This window comes from Sceloporus undulatus, chromosome 5, assembly GCF_019175285.1.
Source record: "Sceloporus undulatus isolate JIND9_A2432 ecotype Alabama chromosome 5, SceUnd_v1.1, whole genome shotgun sequence".
Lineage (NCBI taxonomy): Eukaryota > Metazoa > Chordata > Lepidosauria > Squamata > Phrynosomatidae > Sceloporus > Sceloporus undulatus.
In genome coordinates this window covers 141,417,682-141,436,517 of record NC_056526.1, presented here as the reverse complement: position 1 = coordinate 141,436,517, position 18,836 = coordinate 141,417,682, and the positions used below count along the sequence as shown (strand labels likewise).

At 38.4% G+C, this 18,836-nt stretch overlaps 1 protein-coding gene across 1 annotated transcript in view; it reads left to right on the top strand.

Moving 5' to 3' along the window:
* RAPGEF2 (Rap guanine nucleotide exchange factor 2) overlaps positions 1-18,836 on the top strand; it is a 226,347-nt gene that overhangs the window by 147,114 nt on the left and 60,397 nt on the right. The window contains 1 exon segment of the mRNA XM_042469076.1: positions 14,896-15,027. Coding sequence (XP_042325010.1) covers positions 14,896-15,027 — 132 coding nt within the window.

Genomic DNA, 18,836 nt, shown 5'->3' with positions numbered 1-18,836 from the left:
GCCATTTTCAGGAATGGACTATCAGACAACATACAGCATTTGCTGCTTTTAGCATTGGAATAAACATTTTCTTTTTCTCTCCCCTGTCCAATTCACAATTGTATTAGATAATCCTGTATTAAAAATGGTGCCACCCTCAAAGCAGAGAAGGATGTAGATTACAGTTTGTATAACAATATTACATAGATGGAGTGGCTGACACTGTGCCTCTATGACCAGGTTGTCTTGCCTACCTAGAAACACTGGCTTTGATTGCCTCAATGTCTTTTAAGCAGTTGTCCCCCTACTCCCTCAGTGGCAACAGCGAGAGAATCACAACCCTAGAAAAAAGCACCTATGAAGTAGAGATGTGTGTGTGTAGGAGAAAGGGCTTTTTTTACCTTCTCTTCTGTACCTTTCTGTTCTTATGCCGTCTTATGCCTTATCTATCATTTGCTACCTGCTTGGCCTGTTTTAATGTTACATTCATCTTTGCTTTCTAAAGTATTGTTATTCACTCCTCCTCCCCGTCTGCTCTCTTCTGTAGAGTCCTTGTCCTTTTTTGGAAATACAAATTCAACAAAAAGTATTGCTATCTTATCATTATTTCACAGTTTTAAACATTGACAGTTGCTTAGGTATCCCCTGCCTCAGTTTTACTGTGATGTACAAAATTAAAGCAGTTCTCATATAACAGTCTCAGATGGTTAGGTGCAGTGTTGTTGAAGACTGTTACCAACATTTTATTAGCATAATTTGAGTCATATTCCCACCATTTTAATTTTTTTTTGAAAGTCTAAATTTATAAATCTGTTGAAATATAGTTGTGCTTTGAATTAACAATAAGGAGCAATTTGGGTTTTTAAAAAGTGGGGCAGTAGAATCATTTTGATCTTGCTAGATTTATTCTAAAATGAAAGAACATAAAACAAAGCCATTCCTTAGCTTTTAACATTCTCATTACTAAAATCTACTTTAATTGTTAATGCTGCTTAAATGTCAAAGGACAACTAAATGGGATACCCATTGGAGCTCATTTAACACTCCTTCTTTACTGCCCAGTAGCTGGTGTGCCAGAAACTCTCTTTCCCTCGTGAATCTGATTGTACTGACTGTATCTCACTCTTTCCAAGTGGGGAACTGGGAATACAGTATAGGGCTTATCACCTGTTGCTGTTTAAATGCCATGGAACTTACTAGCCCTCTCTCTTATTTTTTTGCCAAGTTAAAAATCTTTAAAAACAAAATAAAAACCCTTTCACACTGGATTTTTTTTTTTAAAGGACCAGCACTTATTACTTTCTCTGTTCAATAAGATAAAGTTTACAGTAACAAACAGGTAAAAAGTATTCACCTGCCTGTTCAGTTCAGCTGTATGTTCTAATTCAATTAATAAAGGATAATGGATAATAAATCTGCCCTCACTTTGAAAAGTCTGCAAGTCTAAAGAAAACTTTAAAGGTGAACTTAAGAAGAGCAAAATTCAGATTGCCACAAACAAACACAGGGGTGCCATATAGCAAAAGAGGCTTGGGTGTGTTAGATACCTCATGGATTGTGGCCAGCAGTGTGAATTTGAATTTAACACCCTCCTCTCAAGTATTCACTTAAAAGGCAAGTGAGAATAAAGCAGTACCCCTACTCAGCTTTACTAACTGTTGCCATATTTATTATAACCTTTATATACCAACTATCCACAAATATCATCAAGAAGGTGTACATACAACAATTGGAATAAAAATATTAACACAATAGTTAAAAACATATACTAAAACAACATTATGGCTATTACTCACAATTTTAAAGACTGAATCTAGGCACTGAAGAGAGATGGTTTCACAGTTTGGTATATGTTACCTCTTTTATAAAGCAAGTGTGATGACAGTAGATATGATAAGAATGTGGATATAATAAGAATGAAGTTCTTTTTACCAGTGAACATAGGACACAGTGAACACAGCAAAAATCAGTAAGATGGACACCATGTTATTAGTACACGTGTTCTAGTCTTACCCTGGAAATTCAAAGCAGCTGGCATGTGATTGCCAGTGGTTTCCCATCGCAGCACTGACCATGTTCAAACCTACTATCATTTCAAATATGCTATAGTATTGAATACTCCCTCATTGTTCATGTCTTCTATAAGAAGATTATTTCATAATGTTGAATCAACTACAAGAAAGGATATGCAAGATCCTGCTGTCTTAAGTAACACAGGGACTCAGTAACTAATCCAAAACCACTTGTTACACCAGCATATGCTTGAAATCATGTTGGACATATAATCTATCAATCTGTTTTGAGACTTCACTGATTTATAGTCTTTCATTTACATATTTTCAGATATATTTTCAGCCTCAGATTACCTAAATAAAAATTAGCTATTTGGTTGGTAATTTAGATTTTTCTTGTACCACGAAGCTGGTATGTTAGCAGTTACCATTATTTTTGTAATAGATGTGAACTAGAAAGTAGTGTTTGTTATTTAAAAATAAGAATTTACATTTATATGTCCATACTACATTTAACATGCAAATATTTTCCTAAATTATTCTTAAGAGAAAATGTGTAGTGATATACATGTAAAAAATATTAAGAGATCTGTGTTTTCTATAAATGAGATCAAAGAGAAACATTAAGGGGGAATTGGAATTCCAGTATAAAACGTCTGTTTGATTTAACACTGTGTTGAGCATGTCTGTGTTCATCATGTCTATAAATTAAATCAATAGAAATCAGCTCATTATTCTGTAATTAAGTATATCGACTGCTGACCTTTAAATAGCTGGACCATACAACTAATATTTCTCCCAAACATTTCACTTATTTAGGAGGGGAAATGAATTGCTTTGAAATAGTCTCCTATAAGATGAATAGCTACCATCTGTTCTAGGCAACCTCTGTTCCTAGCCTTTTGGTGAACTGCCAGCTTTCACTTAGTATAGAAATTAATTTTACATAAATGTTTATAATTGAATTAAGCAATAATAATACCTGAAGGACAAAACTGAAACCACCTAATGTTCCATCAGTCCTATACAACTCTTTATAGAATTGAAGGCTTACAATAGTTGAATCTCCCTCCCTCCCTCCCTCTCTCTCACACACACAGAGTGTGTGCTATTTTGCATAGTTTTACTCTGTGCATGGTACTTTCCAAGAGGATGGATCCCTGGCCCAAGGAATTTGCAATCTGCAATTTAACACAGAGGAAGAATAGGGAAGTGGCACAGGAGTGAAACATATAGTTGTTTTAGTTGCTGTAGGGTGTCAGCAAGAAATTTAATAAACTAAGAGAAGTAGCATTGAGAAGGGAATTGTACGAACTAAGGAAAATGGTAGTGCGTAGGTGTTCCTTGAAAAGGTACATACATTGTAGTAATGAAGAAAGGCTAGAGTTTTTTGAGAGAGTAAAAGACATGTGAACATTAGAGGGAATAAAACTGTAGAAGCAAAGAAAATGGGAAGATGTAAATCAGGATAAGACCAAGGAGAGAAGGGGGCATGTTTGGGGATGACTTTGTGGGTAGGTACAGGGAGCTTGTGCTGAATCAGAGAGCAGATAGAAATCCTATGTATGGAGGGGCACACATGATCAGAGCTGTATAAGAAATTGATGATTTTGGCAGCAAACTGCTAGATAAACAGGAGGAGAAACATACTCACTTTCTGTGGCATTTTTGTTGTGAAAGACTTCCATAGAAGTAGCTGTGTTAATCTGTAGCAGCAACAACCAGAGAGACATATGGTATTGTAAAGACCAACAGATTTATTATGGCATAAGCTTTTATGGGCAGAAGGTAGAGAAGGATTTACTACTAGATCTCTGGGTGTTTTGAGTCAGAGAAGGATTTTCCCCCTCATTTTTTTTTATCAAAGAGAATAGGAAAATTAAGCCCACCACCAAAATAATCAGAAATAAAATCTTTCAAGGAAGGGGTATAAAAAGGAAATAATATTTATGAGGAAGAACTGTTCCTTTCTTCACTTAAGGTACTAAAAGCTTCATGGAATGTTACCTTTTGCGGCTAGAAATCTATATACTTGGCTATAGAGAGACGGGAACTGTGGTCTATGCAAGACAGTAGCAGAATAAGTATGAGCCCATACAGACAAGCCAAAATAAAGCTGCTTCAGGTCACTTTGGAGATATGCTGTTTAATTGATGCTTGCGTCCTAAAAGGCTAGAAGCCGTGCCAAAGTCATGCTCCAGTCCTAAGGACTGGAGCACAGCTTTGGTGCAGCTTCTGGCCTCTTAAGATGCGTGTGTCATTTCAAGAGCATACCTCCAAAGTGACCCGAAGAAGCTTTATTTTGGCCTGTCCGTATGGGCCCTTGTTAATCTTTAAGGTGTCATAAACTTCTTTTTTGCTCTTGTTGCCAAAAAAAAAAAAAACCATATTGAGAAAAGATGATGGTGCAATATAGCCTGGAAATACCAGCTCCAATTCCCCTCCCCCCATTCCTCACCCCTACTGCTTTGTTTGTGACAGAGAAAACTATTGTTTCAGAAGCAGTTATTGAAGCAGGTTAACACTGGATACCAGTTGTTGAGGTGCAAGAGAGGTCCAAAGAGAGAACCCTCACGAACTCTACAGGCCTCTCTCATTACCTGGCAATCCTATCTCAAATGGAATGTTAATCAAGTACAGTTCTCATATTGTAACTTTTAAGGACATTGGGCCACTAAGTCTACACTGGTCCCTTGCTATTCCAGTAACGTTATGTCTAAAAACTGGATCCCATGCTATGTATAGGAGAAACCGGAGCTCTATCTTGGGAAATGAAGAATTGCTGCTGTGGGGAAGAACTATAGAGTGTTATGTGGCTCTGATCTTTTAACATTGGTGGGCATCACATGAGAACATACATATATGATATTCCCAAGGGACCTTGAAGTGTCTTTGTCTCTGGACTTGGTTGAGCTGTGTCAGCAGTCCTTATGCTTCTTTATAAGGGCACTCTGAAATGATGAATAACAGAACATTTCACTGTCACCTTTACTATCCTCATGTAAGTGATACCTGATTATTTTCTTCACCTTCTTGTTGAAATACTGATGAGCTCTGAACATTATGAAGTCACTCTTACATTAATGGTAACTGTGTATCCTTTCAAATATTTAAAGATTATTACATGTTTTTGAACTTGGTTTGACTATTTCTTTTACGCTGACACAATGAATTTATAGTCATGCAGATGAGTATATATTTTACTTCTGTTGTTTTCAGAATATATTTGAGGAATTCTTAGTGATCTTCTTTATCCCATTCTTCCCAAATGCATGACTTTTTGAGGAAAGAAATTCTTGTTACTACAGTCACTAAAATGTTTCACCAGTTTGGTAGTGGTTAGTAAAGACTCTGTATTTAATATCATCTTGTAATATTGTGGTGCTTTATCTGTAAATCATATATTTTAGAATTTGTTTTTGATAAAGGCTTATGTAAGAAGAGAGTACCGGTAGTCCTGAATGTCAGAAATATTTGTGTAGAAATTAGGGAATATAAAACTCTTGGGGATAGATCATAATTTATGTGCTGCTTAAATAGTCCAGTAGCAGATGTCCTTTGTGTCTGTTTCTCCATACCAGTGTGTACATACATACTCACATGTCCTATGAATGTTTAACTGGAGCAAAACTTAAAGTTCTGCTGATAATTCACAGTTTAAATAAAATCTTACTTCAATCTGTAGTACTTTCTGCAGTGGTGTGTTCCAGTTTCTACCTACCAGTACATTTTAACAGCTTGCCATTTCTTAAAGAAACTTAATAAAATAGTTTCCCACACAGAAGGTTGTTAATGGAAAATTAGAAAATTTAAATTGAAAATATAGCTTGAACTATTGGGTACAATATTCAATTTAGCTAGAAAAATAAAGAATTGTGAAGCCAATGTTTCTGGTTTTTAGGAACTGGAATTTCAGATTCAAAAAGAAAAAAGTATTTGTCCCTTTTAAGTGCTCTTAAGAAGTTCTATTTTTGAAAGTTGCCTTCTCTCAGAAATGTTCAAGTGTTAGAAGGTCTTTTTCAAAATATTTTTAATTGCTGAATGGTTTGATAAAAGTTTATCAAATAATTCAGTGAGATAACAGCGATTTGTGCTGTGTTATGTTATTGTCAATTGCATATTTATTACTGGTAGTTTAAATGACGTGTATTTAGGTGTGCTGCCCTTTGGATGTTTTTGACAACAACTCCCGAAAGCTCCAGGCACCAGGCAAAGATGTTAGAAATCATATAGGAGAAATTTTAAAAAGGTGACAGTTATAGGCCTGCATTTGTCAACCATTATGGTTGGTATGCTCAGTTCAGATGATATGGAAGAATATTTATGCAGGCAGGGCCTTCCTCCTTCAGGCCATCTGGGTACCAGGAGATTCTTAAAGCCCAGGAAATAAGCTTTAAATTCCATTAGCAAGACAAAAAGTTTCTACCTTTGAGATCCAGGACAACAACCACAACATTTTAACAAAATATAGGCCTGTGACTAACATTGTCATTTTTTTTCTTTCTCCTGATGATTTTTTGACATGTTTTCCTGATGAAGAAGCCAGTGGAGATTCAAAAGCTTGCAACAAAGATTGTGGGAGTTGTCCCAAACATCTGGAGGACCTCAACCCTAGTTTAAACACTCTGGTTTAGGTAGATTGAAATAAAACCAGTGCTTTGCAACACACCGAGAGAATCCCATCAACTTTGTATTCAAAGTTTCTATAATTCTACAGTGGGCCCTCAGTATCAGCAGGGATCTGTTACAGACTCCCTGCTGCTGCCAACGGGCCTCTAAGAGAGCCAGGCCCAGGGTGGGGCTTGGGTTTTGGAGCCCAGAGGCTTCGTCCCTGGTTCTAGGCTTCGGAACGGGCACCAAGACTCAAGCCTGGGCCGCAGCTGACTGGGCGGTAGACTCCACCCCCAAAGCCAAGCCAGAAGCCTCAGAGGAGGGAGGGAAGGAGGAGGGAGGGACTGTGTGTGCGCTGCCTTTGGGGACAATACAGGCTTGCCATACGCAGATGCTCAAATCCATGGATGGCAAATCTGCATATAAAGATGGCCCACTGTAGAAGAGAATGATGCATTTTTCTTGCCTGTCATCCAACTTGGGAAGTGAATAATGATCAAGTGGTTTTAGTTATCCCATCAGTATTTTTTTTAACTTCTAAGCTTCATGAAAAATAATTGTTACATGGCTTGTGAGATCATTATTTACAATTTTTAGGTATTTTGTTAGCGTCCCCTAAGTTTAATGAATACATATCCTTGCCTCACATACTTTATTTCCCTCCCTTTTTTCTGTTATCTCACCTTTGTTGAAGATGGTAAAAAGGACCCGTCTTCTAATAAACAGAGGCTGGATGGCCATCTGTCAGGAGTGCTTTGATTGTGTATTTCTGCATGGCAGGGAATTTGACTGGATGGCCCTTGAGGTCAGTTCTGTGATTCTCCTTTGAAAAGTACTGCACAGGGTGTTTATGTAAGGAGTGAATATTTATGCTCGTAATATAGCATGAGTACAGAAAGGTAACTTAAAGCATGTTACACTAAGCAGAGCAGTGGTGGCTGAATACTGAGTTGCATTAAGACTTTATTTATTTATTTATTTATTTATTTACTCACTCACTCACACTCACTTACTTATATCCAATTTTTTACCTATAACTGGAGCTTAAAGCAGTTTAGGAAATTAGAACAAGTACAGACAAAAATATTATTTTGCTCTGTGACCATAAAGAAATAATGACGACGACAAACACGTACAAAACACATTTAAAAAATACAGAAAATTATTGTTAAGTTGCAATAAAAATGGAGGTAGAATTAAAATAATTGTGATTGTATAGATTGAGTAGATCATAGAATCATAGAATCATAGAGTTGGAAGAGACCGCAAGGACCATCCAGTCCAACTCCCTGCCATGCAGGAAATCCAAATCAAAGCATCCCCAGCAGATGGCCATCTAGCCTCTGCTTAAAGACCTCCAAGGAAGGAGACTGCACTACACTCCGAGGGAGTGTGTTCCACTGTCAAACAGCCCTTACTGTCAGGAGGTTCTAATGTTGAGGTGGAATCTCTTTTCCTGTACTTGCATCCATTGTTCCGGGTCCTGCTCTCTGGAGCAGCAGAAAACAAGCTTGCTCCCTCCTCAATATGACATCCTTTCAAATATTTAAACAGGGCTATCATATCACCTCTTAACCTTTTCTTCTCCAGGCTAAACATCCCCAGCTCCCTGAGTCGTTCCTCATAGGACATGGTTTCCAGACCTTTCACCATTTTAGTCGCCCTCCTCTGGACACGCTCCAGTTTCTCAATGTCCTTTTTGAATTGTGGTGCCCAGAACTGGACACAATATTCCAGGTGGGGCCTGACCAGAGCAGAATAGAGTGGGACTTTTACTTCTCTTGATCTAGACACTATACTTTTATTGATGCAGCCTAAAATTGCATTGGCCTTTTTAGCTGCCGCATCGCACTGTTGACTCATGTTCAACTTGTGATCTACTTGGACTTCCAGATCCCTTTCACATGTAGTTTCATTCAGCCAGGTGTCCCCCATCCAATATCTGTGCATTTCATTTTTCTGCCCTAAGTGCAGTTCCTTACATTTCTCCATGTTGAATTTCACTTTGTTAGCTTTGGCCCAGCTTTCTAGTCTATTCAGATCATTTTGAGTGTTGATCCTGTCCTCTGGAGTATTAGCTATTCCTCCTAATTTGGTGTCATCTGCAAATTTGATAAGTATGCTCCCAATCCTGTCATCCAGGTCATTGATAAAGATGTTGAATAACACTGGGCCCAGGACAGAGCCCGGTGGGACCCCACTGGTCACTTCTCTCCAGGCTGAAAAAGAGCCATTGTTGAGCACCCTTTGGGTTTGGTCGGTCAACCAATTACAAATCCATTTAACAGTTACTTTGTCTAGCCCACATTTTACAAGCTTGTTTGCAAGAATGTCATGGGAAACCTTGTCAAAGGCCTTACTGAAATCAAGATATACTATATCCACAGCATTCTCTTCATCCACCAAGCTGGTAATTTTATCAAAGAAAGAGATCAGATTTGTCTGGCATGACTTGTTTCTCTGAAACCCATGTTGACTTTTTGTGATTATGGCATTGCCTTCTAGATTTTCACAGACTCTCTGTTTAATGATCTGCTCTAGAATCTTTCCTGGTATTGATGTCAGACTAACTGGACGATAATTGTTGGGATCCTCTTTTTTCCCCTTTTTGAAGATGGGGACGTTTGCCCTCCTCCAGTCTGCTGGGATTTCTCCTGTTTTCCAGGAGTTTTCAAATATGATTGCCAATGGCTCAGATATTACATTTGCCAGTTCTTTTAGTACCATTGGATGTAGTTCATCTGGTCCTGGAGACTTAAATTCATTTAGATTAACAAGGTATTCCTCTACTATCTCTTTATTTATTCTGTGCTGAAATTCCCCTGTTCTGTCCTCTGCTCCATTCTCCTCAGGTTGAGCACCCTTTGCCTTTTCTGAGAAGACTGAGGCAAAGAAGGTGTTGAGTAATTCTGCCTTTTCTCTGTCCCCTGTTAGCACTTTGCCATCTTTTCCACACAGTGGCCCTACCATTTCCTTCTTCTTCTGTTTGCTGCAGACATATCCAAAAAATGCCTTTTTATTCTTTTTAACCTCTGTAGCAAGCCTGAGTTCATTCTGCGCTTGAGCTTTTCTGACTTTACCCCTACAAATGCCTGCTATTTCTTTGAATTCCTTTTTTGTGTTTTCCGCCCTTTTCCATTTCTTATACATGTTCCCTTTCAAACTTAGCTCGGTTGAAAGTTCCTTAGTCATCCATCCTGGTTTCTTGAGACACCTCCGATTTTTCTTTCTCACTGGAACTGTTTGAAATTGTGCCTTCAGTATCTCTCTTTTGAGAAACTCCCATCCGTCCTGAACTCCCTTCCCTTTTAGTATTTCTGACCACGGGATCACCCTCAATACTTCTCTAAGTTTACTGAAATCCGCTCTCCTAAAGTCTAGAATGCGTGTTTGACTATGCCCGGCTTCTCCTTTCCATTGTATAACAAACTCCAGGAGAACATGGTCACTTCCACCTAATGATCCCACCACTTGTACCCCATTAACCAAGTCATTCTTGTTGGTTAGGATCAGATCCAAAATAGCTGACCCCCTTGTTGCCTCTTCCACCTTTTGGACCATGAAATAGTCTTCCAGGCAAGTGAGGAATGTGCAAGACCTTGAGGATTTTGCTGAGTTTGACTTCCAGCAAATATCAGGATAGTTGAAGTCGCCCATCACTACTACATCTCTCTTTTCTGACTGTGTGGTCATCTGTTCTAGAAAGATATTATCCAATTCCTCAGTCTGACTTGGGGGTCTGTAGTAGACTCCCACCGTAACATCCTTGTTGTTTTCCTCCTCTTTAATTTTTATCCAGATGCTCTCCACCTGGCTTCCATGATTGGTGTCCTGGATCTCTTCACTGGTGTAAATATCTCTGACATATAGTGCTATTCCTCCTTCTTTCCTGTTTGGCCTATTTCTCTTAAAAAGGTTATACCCCTCTATTTCCACATTCCAATCATGAGACTTATCCCACCAGGTTTCAGTGAGGCCTATTATATCATATTTGCTTTGTTGTACTAGGAGTTCAAGTTCATCTTGCTTATTTCCCATGCTCTGTGCATTAGTGCAGAGACATCGCAGACCACGGGTCCCATTTACTTGCTGCTTGTGCAAGTTTTTTTGCCTCTCACTGTTGGGTCCTTGCACTTTTTTTCTTGTTTCCTCTATGTCTGTTTGACTATTTTCTCCAGCTGTTTCACCTTCCTTAATATTGTCTCCCTTCCCCACGGAACTCAGTTTAAAGCCCTCCTGATCAAGTTCTTGAGACTGTTGGCAAAATCATTTCTTCCAACTGGCGTGAGATGCAACCCGTCTGTTGCAAGACGTCCCTCCTCATGGAACCGCAGCCCATGGTCAAAGAATCCAAATCGTTCTCGTCGGCACCATCTGCGAAGCCAGTTGTTCACATCCGCTATTTTCCTCTCTCTTCCTGGACCGTGCCCTTCAACTGGCAGAAGAGACGAGATGACAACCTGTACCTCCATTCCTTTCAGCTTCCTACCAAGCGCCTCGTAATCCCTTTTGATGTTCTGCAGGCTGTGTCTTGCAGTATCATTGGTTCCCACGTGGACCAAAAGGAAGGGGTATTGGTCAGTAGGCTTGACCAGTCTTGTCAGCCTCTCTGTCACATCATGGATCTTTGCCCCTGGAAGACAACACACCTCTCGAGACATCTTGTCAGGCCTACAAATCACTGCTTCTGTACCCCTCAGCAAGGAGTCCCCCACTACGACCACACGCCTCCTACGAGGTTTAGCAGCGGCTGTTCCCTTGGGTGGGACTCACAGGCTTGCCTGCTCTGTCCCTGAAGTCTGTCCATGCTCTTCTTCATCCTCCTTGATAAGGGAAAGAGCTTCAACTCGATTCTCTAGCTGCAAGCTCCCCGAACAATCCCTTCTTGGCCTACTTCTCTGTGTGACATTCCTCCAACTGTCTGCCTCCTGTGTATGTGAAGTGACCTCCTCGGCTCCAGCATCCTCCTCTGCGTGGTATTTGTCCAGGATTGTTAGTTCTGTTGTGTCCAGGAAATCCTCCTGCTCCCTAATATGCTGAAGTGTAGCTACTCTGGACTCCAACTGCTGCACTTTCTCCTCCAAGAGGGCTACCAACTTGCACTTGGGGCATGTGAAGTTCTCCACTTCTGTAGGCAAGAAGACAAACATCCCACAAGTGTTGCAGGTGACTGCCGTGGTTCGGTCAGTGTCCATACTGAAAAGTCTTAGGAAATTACTGGACCAGGACTGTGGGCTTCCGCCTGAAAAAAAGAATCCTCCAGAAAAGACCCCTCTTTAGGTGGTTACTCTCTAAGATAAGAACAATGATCTTACCTATGGACTGATTTTGCCAACAAAATAGGATCTAGAAGTGGAGAAGGACTAGAAGGGTGGCAGGACCACTATAAAATACTCTTGTTCATGTTCTTAGTGACCACTATTTGCTAGTATTTGACTATCAATAGTAGCCAAATCATTTCAGACTCAGGTTGCAAAGGCTGTTTAAAATTCTGCTGTTCAGCAGCAGCTTTGAAAATGATAATGAATCAAAATGCAGACACATTGAGGGGTTATTAATATGGATGTCTTTTAAGCAATATCATGCACATTGTTCTAATATATATTTGCTTCTATACTGCTTCATTCCACATGTATAGACTGTTGGTTCTCCTTCTTGTGATGTTCAGCTACCAATGATAGCATCTGTTGTTTTTCAGTTTTGTTTTGTTTGTTTTTTAAAATGGGGGAAGTCATATTTCAGTTCACTTCACACATACACACTCCAGCTGAGCTTCCTGACCTTTACTTAAACCATGTCCTTCAAAACAGGCAGCAAGTTTTATTGTCAACGGAGAGGAAGGGGGCACTTATCCCTTGAAAAAAATCAGTTGCAGCAAAGGAGCTTGGGAGTGTAAATTTTATTACCTTACACAAGATGTTATGGGTTTCTGTATTAAATGCACACTAATACCCTGCAAAGATAGAAAATGAAATGATAGAAAAATCCACTGTGGTTTGGTTCTCGGATTCCCCCCATGGATATCAAAATCCATGGATATTCAAGTCCATTAAATACAGTGGATAGTAAAATGGTGTCCCTTATATAAAATGGCAAAATCAAGGTTTACTTTTTGGAATTTGTATACTTTTAAAAATATTTTCAAGCTGTGGATGCTTGAATCCATAGATAAAGAGGGCCAGCAGTACTCATGCAAAAATTAAAGCAGCCATGATGACATTTCTTCATGTAAGAAATGGTGGAAGAAAAGTTCTATGTCCTGTCTCTGAACACCAGTCCCATGCTTTGTGCAAATTAATAGTATGAATTTGCATTTTCAGTGATGGTGAAAATGTGCAGAGTAGATATGTGCAGAGCATAAAAGGAGAAATTATTATTTTAATATATGGTTTTATGTGGGATGAAAATAATTCTGTTAATGTCTGAAGTGTAACCTTGATTGACTGGAGCAAGGTGTATGTTGTGTGAATTCTAAATAAGTGCAAAGATCTGTGCATGAATTTCCCCTTGAAAAATAGCAGTTCACCCATATAATTTCCCAGAGATTAAGTTCCTTTACTTTACTTTTGCTCATTGTGTTGGTTCACCCACTTATTTCTATTCTTGGATCACTTCCAACATTGGAGTTGGAAATAGAGAAACTGGTTAGAACAGTGAAATGAAGAGGGTGAAAGTTGCCTCCCATGCATTCAGCTGTCTCCCATGCATTCCTTCGAATGTTCAGGGATGAAGGCCCTCCCTGAAACTGTTCTCAGCAAATTGTTTCCTGAATTTTCTAATCTAAATTATCATTAAATTTTCACATGTCTACTTGTTTTATCAGCTGCTGAATTAGCAGTGCCCTAAGACACACTCTTCATGACTTCAGTTTCTTGATCCTCTGAGCCGTTCATGTCAATGGTTCTTATAGTTATTTTTCATTTCTCAATGTCACTCTGGAGACCAGGGTTCAAATCCCCACTCAGCCATGGAGACCATATTTACAAGATAAATTTACAAGATAAAACCGAACTCACCAGCACTTTATGCTAGTTAGTTCAGTTTTATCTTGTAAATGTTTACTCTGCTTTTAATTAATCTGATGTATTGTTGTGGTTTTTATATGAATACTGTTTGTAAATTGTACATTGTGTAGTACTCTATTGTAACCCGCTTTGATCTCCCAGGAAAAGCGGGCTATAAATAAACAGTTTATTTATTATTATTTATTTATAGGCGACCTTGGGCAAGTCACATTCTCTCAGCCTCAGGAAGGCAAATCCCCTCTGAATAAATCTTGCCAAGAAAACCCTGTGACAGGGTCGTCTTAGGGTTGCAATAAATCAGAAGCAGCTTGAAAGCACAGAACAACAATATATATATATATATATATATTTAAAAGCTCCTAGATTTTTCTTACATCAGTATGCATATTTCCCATGAAATTTGCCTATGATAGGTGTAGGGGGTGTTATATAAAAAGTGTATTATTTAAAAGCACAAAAGATTAATGTAGTTGACTAACCTGTTCACAAAGATCACTGAAAGCTTCAACAGAGGAAATGATATACCAGTAGTTATTTACATGTGAATGAGTGAGTGAACTTGGTCCTTACAAAAGTAGTACAGTACAAATATAATATGGTATATAGCAATTTGGAGACCTCACACTGTCCATGGCCTTCGATTTTGATTTTCAGGGTGTCTCTTTTTCTGTTAAAACAATATTGTTCGTTGCCATGTTGCATGATGTATGACAGCATTTTGTATTAGTGCTTCACAAGTCAAAAGCATATGTTACTACTTACAGTTGGTTTTGTAATCTTGAAAGTGTCAGGGATGCTGGAAACCTATTATAAAAACTTAAGTATTAACCTTTTTATCTTGTTCTTCAAGAGTCTTATATTTAAGCATTAATAGTTTTTTCCCCTACTGAAGTCAGTGGCTGTTGTCTTAAATACACTCATGGTAACGCCTACTGATTCCTTTGAGACAGTTCACATGACTTGACAGGGAATCACTTGGGACTAAGTATAGCTTGAAGTTATATTTTAGCAGTGCTTGTACCATTGTTGTGTTGAAAGTGATAGTTTGTTTGTTATATATGCAAGGAGTCCCAGTTACTAAAAAGCCTGGAAACATAATCCAATAACTTGTTACCCCCAACCCTTCTGACTTAATAATTTCTTTAATATATTTTATACATTTTTAGAATTGTCAGAGAGATATGTATTGTGCATCATTTAAATGATTATGACACTTGTACCTTGCTACACATTTTAATTAATTATATCTTTTGTACTTTTATCTACAGCTTCCTGCAGATTTTACAAAATTGCACCTCACTGACAGTCTCCATCCACAGGTGACCCACGTTTCATCTAGTCATTCAGGATGTAGCATCACTAGTGATTCAGGAAGCAGCAGCCTATCTGATATCTACCAGGTATGATAGCAAACAAAGTTACTTACTAATTTTTTTTAACAAGATATCTTTAAAATAGGAAACCCATAAAGTGGTTACATGGGACCTGGAGTTGTTCAGTTAAGTTCTGCTAGTTAAATATTCCTATTAAACTACATGGATCATACACGAGGAGCTACAAATTCCATCACGGCTCACCATAGTCAGTGCTAACTGTGTTTAGATATGGAGATACCTAGGTTCCCTAACCCTAGCTGAGATTTATAGCCCAGAGTAGCCTTCCAGAAACATAGAACCTTCAGTTTGCTTTGGACCACATTTCCTGTCATCTTTGGCCATTGGCTGGCTGGCTGGCACTGATGTGAGTCAATCTACAAAAACACAGTTTCTTGTTACACATTTGTATATTCAATTTCTCTTGATAATAGGCCTATTTGACATACATTCATTCTCAAGAGACAGATGATCCTGAAGAATGAATGCTAATCATTTTTACACAGTCCCATTACTGTTTGTTAAATGGAGAAGGAACATAGGTTTTAGTTTACACAATTAAGAATTATACAAAAAAAGGGGTTGGAAAATAAATTGTGGGAATTAAGATATTTTTGTGGATATGGGACAGTGGTTCAATAGGTAATCTTACTTTTCAAAATGGTTCCATCTTGACTATTTACATTAACTTCTCTCTTTTTAAAGTAGTAGTAAAGTATGTAAGCTTTAATATTGTTTACTATTTTGTGGCTCTTGTTAGTGTAGGTTTTTTCAGCATGACATTTTTGTACTTTGTTATGCGTGCCTTTAAAATTGCACAGAGAATTAATTGTGCAGCTCCATATTTGATTGTCACATGAAAAATATGCTCTGTAAACTTTATTTATGGTTTTTTGTGGGTTTTTTGGGTTATGTGGCCATGCATCCATAGTTTTTTGTGGGTTTTTTGGACTATGTGGCTATGTTCTAGCAGAGTTTCTTTCTGACGTTTTCGCTAGCATCTGTGGCTGGCATCTTCTCTGAAGATACCAGCCACAGATGCTGGCGAAACGTCAGAAAGAAACTCTGCTAGAACATAGCCACATAGTCCAAAAAACCCACAAAAAACTATGGATGCCGGCCATAAAAGTCTTCGACTTTACATTTATTTATGATGTTGCATACTCAATTAACTATTTCCTATATTTGCTTCATAAGCAAATGTTTAATAGTTTAACTTGAAGAGTAGCTATTTGCAATGAAAATACATTCACAGATCTCCTTCGATTTGAATAAATCATGAAACTGAATCTTGAGTTGCTTTTGGCAATAATCTGAGAAAATTCCTGTTTAAATATTCATGTTGTTTCTAAATTTGTATGTCATGTGTTATACATAAAAGACAAATCCATTTAAGGCAAGAATTCTTTGCCAAAAGGAAATATGTGATCATCCTGAAATCATTATTTGTGGAAGGTCATTGAAATACTTTCACATATATTGGAAAAGATATGGTATATGGTTTTTTACTTATTTAATTAGAAGATCAGGTTAAGCAGTTTGTGCTCAGTCGTGTAATACAGAATTACCCACTTTTGTGCTCATAAGTAATTCCTGTTGTTTATAATTGGAGATTATCTTCAGAAAGAATTGTCAGTTAATTACCTATTAAAAATTTTCAATAGCTAGATACAAATAGTCTCTCTTACCCTGCCATGAGAATACAGTTATGAAATGCCATGATTCACATCAGGCTTGTTTGTTCACTGTGGAGGTTGACAACCTAACTGGTCACAAAGGAATTGTTACTGTTTATAGCACTGGTTTGTTGAAAAGGAAATGTTATATAAGACCCAGGTACATCTGTAAAAAAGAGCTGCTTAAGGAGAAACAGTGATGTATAGTTTTCCCTTTGTGCTGCTCTGGGGGGAAAGTCACCTCCCCCGTGTAATTCAGTTGATAACTTAGATTTTTTTTTTAAAAAAATATAGAAAAAACCACCAGTGATTGACTAGCTTTTTTGCCTCTGTTCATAAATATCTGTTACCACACGTTTTTGTCAGTTGATCTGGCCACTTACAAGTTCACAAGAATATGCCAGAAAGTAATATATCAGCTTTACAGGCTTTTTTTTGTTAAAATGAAACTTTAAGTCAAGGATGAGCAAACTGTAGCTAAGGAGCCATACACATCCTCCTATTCTTTTTGCCCCAAATGGCTGATAATACCACAGACTTATATGGAGGAGCCCTGGTGGCGCAGTACAGTAGTTAAATGCCTATACTGCAGCCACTCACTCACAAACTATAAGGTTGCGAGTTCTATATCAGCGAAAGGGCTCAAGCTCGACTCAGGCTTGCATCTTTCCGAGGTTGCTAAAATGAGTACCCTGATTGTTGGGGGCAGTTAGCTTACACTTTGTGCACTGATAAGTGGTATAGAAATGTTATAGCTATTGCTATTGCTACTGTCCATATTGCTATGTTTTTAGAAATGGGGGCAGCTCATCTTTTTTTGAGGCTTTCATTCAATAGAGAGATAGAATCATAGAATTGGGAGGATCCTCATCTGCTATCAAGTCTAATCCCTTTCTCAACTCAGGATCTCCAGCTAAAGTGTCCCCAGCAGGTAGCTGTCCAGCCTGTTTCTGGAGAAATCCAGAGGAGAGCCCACCAGTCTCTAGTCTAGGCATTTGGTCCCATTGCTGAACCACTCTCACTGCCAAGAAGTTCCTTCAAATGTTCTGGTGAAATCTTTTGTCCTGTAACTTCAAACCATTAGATCTGGTCCTACCCTCTGGGGCATCAGAGTACAGTCTTGCCCTCTCATATCTTTAATGTCCCTTGAGATATTTAAAGAATACAGTCATGTCACCTCTCAGCCTTCTCTTCAACAACCTAAACATGCTCATCTCCTCCAACCTTTCCTCATATATTTTGTTTTCCGTACTTCTTACCATCCTCCTTGCCCTTTCCTGAGCCTGGCTCAACTTGTCTATATCCTTCTTAAAATTAGGTGTCCAGAACTGAATGCAATATGCTAGATGAGGCCTGACCTGTGTTGGTCAGCTATATAGGTAGACCTTTACTTCCCTCATCTTGGAAACTATGCTTCTGTTAAGGCTGGCTAAAATAACATTTGTCTTTTTTTGCTGCAGCACCATACTGCTGACTCATCAACAGAGGCAAAAAAGCTCATTATGATCAACAGTAATCCCAAACTTCTTCATACTGCTGAGCCATGTATTTCCCATCCTATGCATTTGGTTTTTGTGATCCAAATATAAAAAATTGCATTTGTCTTTACTGATGTTCATTTTATTAGCAGAATTTTCTCTTCCTTCATCACTAAAACTCAGGTATCATCTTATGGTTGTAGCAGAGAAGAGCAAAAGCAAGTTCACTTAAAAATGAACTTAAACAACTATATCAGAGGAAGTTGATTTCACCTTTCCATTCAAAGCTTCCCCACCTTTACATTTGTTACATACATATATACTTTTCTTTTGTAAAAAAAAAATATGTATGGTCTGTTCCTGACAATGACTTTCCTCCAGGATGCTTCCTCACTGACAGAGTGCTCTTTATTTTCTTGGCAATTTCTTCCTGTAGATTCTGTAGGATCAGTTGTCTCTGTGTTCTGTCCAGGAAGACCTCATGCTCCCTGATGCATTGAAGGGACTCAAGACATAGCTGTAGTGCACTTCTCTTCCAACAGGCGTAGTTGGTGAGGTTTCCTGACAAAAAGACAAACATTGCACATACATTGCAGCAGACAACTGTTGATCCTTTTGCCTCCATCTCTGCAATTGTTTCTCTTCTCTTCTTCTCTACAGTCACATTGCTTTTCAGTTTTTC